Raw genomic sequence first — 6,000 nt, forward strand, 5'->3', positions numbered from 1 at the left:
GGTTAATGTTTGCTGAATGAATCATGGCTGCGCAGCTCTAATAGCTGTCTCTCAGAGAGAACAAGCCATCGGCTGCCTCCCGAACGTGAAGAGGAAAAGAAAACCACCTTAACAGCTTGGCCTGGCAACCTAACTAAGCTATGCTTTTTACAAGTAAAAATTTAAAGAGTGCACAAACTATCACTGCAAGTGAAATTCTCAAACTGCTAAGTTTAACCCAAAATGACTCCCCAAATCGGTTTCATTGGCAATCTAGTGTCTGGCAAATGTGCATCATACACATGTTTTTTGTTGTTTGTTTTGCTTTGTTTTTTTTTTTTTTTCCGAGACAAGGTTTCTCTGTAGCCTTAGAGCCTGTCCTATTAGTACCTCTTCAGACCAGGCTGGCCTTGAGCTCACAGAGATCCACCTGCCTCTGCCTCCCAAATGCGTGGGCCTTTACAGAATAGTTAAGGATTCTCTAAGAGCATGGGTCACCCCCACACTGCAAAAAGCAAAACCAAAGCAAAAACCAGACCTCAGGAGGCAACAGCAGCATCGCTCACCTTGTTTTGTTTATTTTCTCGAGAGCTTGAGACTAAGCCCTCCAGTACCCTCAGCGAGTGCTCTACAGGTGAGCTGGGAGCCAAGTTCTCTAAGTCACATCTACACGACGGTTCTTGGATTGTCTAGAACTTCCCGGCTGTGGAGATGAAATGCTGCTGCTCAGAGCTAAAATTACCTTGGATTGTCACGTTTCCTGAATAGAAGCTTTATCAGATACTTCTGTATTTGACCAAGCAGCCTTCTAACACGTAGGCAAAAGCCTGGCCATGTATCCTCAACAGACCACTGCCTTCCACTGACCCTAAAGCTAAGAACACCATGGCACAGCATCGGGAGACTGATAGCACAGATTCTCCCACTGCTTAATTGAAGGACTGAACAAACTTCGTTTGGAAAAAGAACTCCATTTTAGATAAGACCAAACCAGGATGAACTCAGACCCAGTAAGGATTAGAAACAATTCGAGGAAAAGTCACCCACTATGTCTGCACTGGTCAAAGTGACCCTACCAGGGTGCCCAAACAACAGCTGCTTGCATCTGCCACCTTCAGGTGTCCTTGCAGGCATACGATCAAACTGCTGTTGTGAAACTTCATGGTAGATACAGGAGCTCAAAATTTAGTAATTCTAAAGGCTGATGGGCCCATGGCCAACAAAAAGATTTGGGTCCAAGGGGCCATAGGGGCAAAGCCCTATTCATGGACCACCCGAAGAATGGTGGACTTAGGAATGGAATGGTAACCATTTCTGTTAATTCCAGAATGCCCCATCATCCCAAGCACGGGACCAGCTGAGACAGACCCGCTTCTTGAGTTGGTGCAAAGATCACTCATGGTTTCAAATTCTACTGAGTCAAACTTAACACCTTCTTGTTGGCTTTGCTATGGCACTGCACCCTCTTATTGTGAGGGCATTGCTATTATGGGAAACTACACCTTGGAGACTGGGCATGACCAATGTCACTGGCAATCTAAGGCCAACCTGACCCTTCAAAAAGTAACAGGTCAAGGGTTCTGTATAGGTACCATGCCAAATGACACACAGCAGATGCAATCAAACCTTAGCCCCTCCAACCTCCCTATGAAGTCTAATTCTTCCTAAAGATACTTGGTGGGCATGTTCCACTGGATTAATACCATGTGCACATACAAGATCCTTAATGACAGCAAAGGATTCTGTATTTTGGTACAACTGGTCCCCAGGCTGATTTATCACTCAAACAAGGAACCATTAAATAGACTAGGAACCCCTGTCATGGGGCAAGTTAGGAGAAAATTTATGTTCACTCTTACCCTAAGTATTTTGCTGGGAGCTAGCCTAGGCAAACTGGGAATGGAGACGGCCTCCCTGATTACTCAAAATCAGCACTATTCCAGCCGACACGCTGTTATAGACACAGACACAGAGTGATTAGAAAACTCCGTCTCTCACTTACAGAAATCTCTAACGTCTTCAGCAGAAGTCATGTTACAAAATAGAAGATACTTAGGACCTAACTTTTCTTTTCTCCAGCAAGGGGCACTCTGAGGAGAAAAATATAGATCATAGCGGGGTGGTAAAAGACAATATGGCCAAGGTAAGAGAGAACAAGAGGCCAATCAGGGAGGGTTTGAATCTTGGTTTAACAGTTCCCCTTGGCTGACTACTTTAATCTCCACCCTACTGAGCCCCTTCCCCCCACCCCCCCATCCCCCACTTCACATTATCTCACTCCTAACTTTGCATCCTATAAAAGGCTGGTATAATTCATGAAAGTGAGGCTTGGGGCAATTCAGATAATGGTCGCCAGCTATCAGCCAGGGACTCTGATGGAATTAGATAATTTTTAAGACGAGATTGAGACCCATAATGGGGCTCTCGGAACAAAGAAGAGAAGAGAATGAAGGGACTAAACAAACTCCATTTTGAAAAAGAACTCCATGTTAGACAAGGCCCAACCAGGAGGTGAACTCAGTCCTAGTAAATGTCCCAGTAAAAGTAAAAGTTCGGGGGTCTTGCGACATGGGCACAACAATAACTGCTTGAACAAATGTGTTTGGAAAAGGCCTTGATTTATGACTATGGTTTGTCCTGTGGCTATAAAAGCTCCTATAAGCACTTCCAGAGTGGAGCATGCCATTTGGGGCAATGTGAATCCATGATATCCCAAGGCATGGTCATTCGTGTTTGGCACAGAATGAATACACTCTCTGCTCCTTTGGGATGAAAGCTGTAGCTTGATTGGACATATCTCTGTCTCCAGAACACTCATCCTTTCTAATAAAACTCTCTATCACGGAAGTACTTAAAAGTGTATGCCACGTTCTTTTAATATAAAAACACAATCATAATCACTACATAATATACTTTGGGGAGGAAAATCAGGCTCTCTAATGAAAGAAAATCAGGCCAGATGTGGTAGCACACACCTGGAAACCCAGCACCAAAGAATCTGAGATAGGAGGAGTGAGAGAGGTTTGACTTTGAGACCAGCCTAGGTTACACGTGGAGAGACACTAGCTCAATCAAACAAACAGGGCCAGCAGGAATAGTTCAGAAGATAAAGGCATGTTCAGCTAAGCCTGGAGGCACGAGCTCAGTTCCAGAAACCCACTTACTGAAAGGGCAGAATCGACTCCAAAAATTATCCTCTGACTTCCACAGGTGAAAGAAGAGACCTGGTCAGCTGTCCTCATTAACTTAGACCATGAAACCCAATATGGACAAATTAAATAGAACTGCCATATACGGGCTGCCCATGCACGCTTCAGCATTGCCAGGGCAGACATTTCATTCATTTTCATTCATTCCACATGTAAATGGTGGCGCATGCACACATAAGCACTGAAGCAAGGGTGTGCGCTTGCACATGAACACACACACATGTCTATATACCACACACACATACCACACGCACACACACATAAATATATGTAATTAAATCTTAAACAGTATATAAAGAAGGCAAACAATTTCATTGTTGGATAACGAAGCTGAATTGCCATCTATTCAAAAATGCACTGGGTGGTGGTGGCGCACGCCTTTAATCCCAGCACTCGGGAGGCAGAGGCAGGCGGATCTCTGTGAGTTCGAGGCCAGCCTGGTCTACAAGAGCTAGTTCCGGGACAGGCACCAATGCTACAGAGAAGCCAAAGAAAAAGAAACAAAAAGGTTTATTTCTGCTGGTAATTAACTTTAACTGGAGCTACCTGAAGCCCAAGGGCCTTTAATGTCTGTCTTTCACCTGTAAACACCAAAAGAATGCCTCTGAGAAGCAAGGTGTTGCTGATGCTAACAGGAGAGGTGAGATTTCTGGAAGAATAAAACACAGCCAAAGTTTCCGCTCCCTGGAATGACGTCAGTTCCGTCAGTTCCGAGGTTTCTTTGTTGATATTTGGTATTTGCAGTGCTGGGATGGAACCCATAGCCTTGTAGATGGCAGACAAGTGCTCTCTGCCACTGACCTACAATCTTCTTTTAAGAATATTCAGAATAGCTAATTAAGCTCATGTTAAGTGCCTGGGAGGATTTACAGAAGAAGAGGTTTACTGCAAGAACGCAGCAGCTTCCTCTCCCTAGTTCCTGACCATGGAGAGCATGTTAGCCACTTTTGGGGAACTCTTCGGCATCTTTTCAGAGGGCAATTTAGTTTTCACTTGAAAAACTCGGGGCTTAGACAGACTGTCACAAGACACCAAGAATATTTAGAGGAAGGAAGCAGGGTTACAAGGCTGTGCCAGGAAAACATGGTTAGTAAGTGCTTAGTAAGAGAATCAGTAGTGAATAAGACGGCAATAGACGACAATCCATCCAGGCTGCTCTGCGCAGTTTCTTCCAAACCTAAACATCCCTACAGACCCTCAAGATAACATTGTGTAGCACCCCTGTTCTTAATCCTCAAACTAGAAACATGGAGACGCACCTTCCATCTGTTAAAGGCCAACTGAGCCAGCAAAGGTCTTACTCAGCATCTCACCTGGACAAGCAGCAGAGCACATCACAACTATGGTTTGGTATTTCAGAAGAAACTCTGGCCAATGAAATGACAGAAAGAAAATACAGCTTACAGCTGCTAGTCAACAAGAGAAGAAACTAAGTTTGTCAGTCCGGAATGATCTTTCTATTCTGTTCTCCAACAACTGCAAAAAGAAAGGAAGGAAGGAAGGAAGGAAGGAAGGAAGGAAGGAAGGAAGGAAGGAAGGAAGGAAGGAAGGAAGGAAGGAAAAAGAAAAAACCTCTTGCAAGTTCTAACAAATGTGAAGCATTTTTACCACTTGCAGTGGCTATCTAGAGAAGGAGCTTAAATTTCTGAGGAAATCAACCAACACCTCACTCATTTAACTTGTCACTGTAAGAGTCCAGTGCTGGTCTCTGCAGTTGCCTCTACTCAGAACAAGCCACCTGTCTCAAATTTCTGGGCGACTCTACACTCACTAGGTACAGAGCATGTGCTCAGGTAAAAGCACCTGATTCTGCCCTTTCATGCCACTGCAGAGCTAGAAAGAAGCAAACTCTAAAATCCATTAAAAAAAAAATTCTAAAAATCAGTCTATGTATTACTCTGGCTAATGAGCAACCACAAAGATTGATTTTTTTTCTTTTCTTCTTTTTCCCCCACTTTGCTAACACATTTTCCATCTGAACGAACCTTACAGAACTTGCAAGCCATGAAGAACCTGCAACACAGCAAGCAGAGGGCAACTGGGCCCGCTCCCAAAGCTCCCGAGGCCGCGGACCGTGGGGTGGCGGGGGGGAAGGGATGGAGCCCGGGGGGCGCGTTGGGGAGGGGCTCCCGTCTCCATGACGACCGCGCTGGCGGGGTGAGGGGGTACATCGGGGGTGGGGGAACCCGCGGGGACGGCCTACCGTGTAGCCGCGCTCCAGATCGCTGTCCTCGTGGCGAAAGGACGGGATGTAGACCTCCATGGCCGCTGCGGGGCCGCGCCACTCTTGGCTCCGCAGCACCGTGCAGTCCGCCCCGCCTCCCGCTGCCCTCCCGGCGCGCGCGCGCGCACAGCCCAAGGTGCACGGCCGGGACCGGGATCGGCGGCGCGGGGGCAGCGGGCGCGGGCGGCGTGGGGCTCGGCGGGGCCGAGGCACTGGGCCTTCAGGGCGGCGCGGATCAGCTGGGCCCGGGAGGCGGGGCTTGCGGGCCGGAGTCTGCACCGGCGGGTGTGCGCGGCCACGCGGGGCGCCGCCACCCGGGTCTCTCCGGCCCTGCGGGCTCCGGATCTGCGGGGCACCCACCCGAGAGTGGGAGCCAGTGGAGGACGGAAAATGATGGCTTTCGAGATTCTGCCCGGCTGGGGCTGGCTTCGGCTTTTGTGCTGACCTAGGCAAACCGTGCCAACTTTCACCGAGACTGCTGCTGCACCCCATTCAGCTAAACCAACCTTACAAGCCTGGGGAATGTGACCGCATAGCCTCAAAGTGACTAGTGCCCGCTCTAGTTCCAAGACATTCACTGCCTCTAAG

At 47.6% G+C, this 6,000-nt stretch overlaps 1 protein-coding gene across 4 annotated transcripts in view; it reads right to left on the minus strand.

Annotated features, from left to right (window-relative positions):
• The window catches only part of Snx24 (sorting nexin 24), a 145,106-nt gene extending 139,486 nt beyond the window's left edge, over nucleotides 1-5,620 (minus strand). For 2 of the 4 annotated variants that reach the window (XM_085699865.2, XM_085699864.2), the window contains exon 1: nucleotides 5,392-5,494. Coding sequence is in view for 2 of the 4 variants with exons in the window: in XM_085699861.2 (XP_085555987.1) it covers nucleotides 5,392-5,451 (60 nt within the window). In the remaining 2 variants the exon portion in view is untranslated. Of the gene's footprint in view, nucleotides 1-5,391 lie in introns of all 4 variants that reach the window. The other 2 variants (XM_085699861.2, XM_085699863.2) reach the window with 2 other exon arrangements.
• Nucleotides 5,621-6,000: the final 380 nt, after the last annotated feature.

Source organism: Myodes glareolus, chromosome 13 (genome assembly GCF_982192425.1).
Source record: "Myodes glareolus chromosome 13, mMyoGla1.1, whole genome shotgun sequence".
Classification (NCBI taxonomy): Eukaryota; Metazoa; Chordata; class Mammalia; order Rodentia; family Cricetidae; genus Myodes; species Myodes glareolus.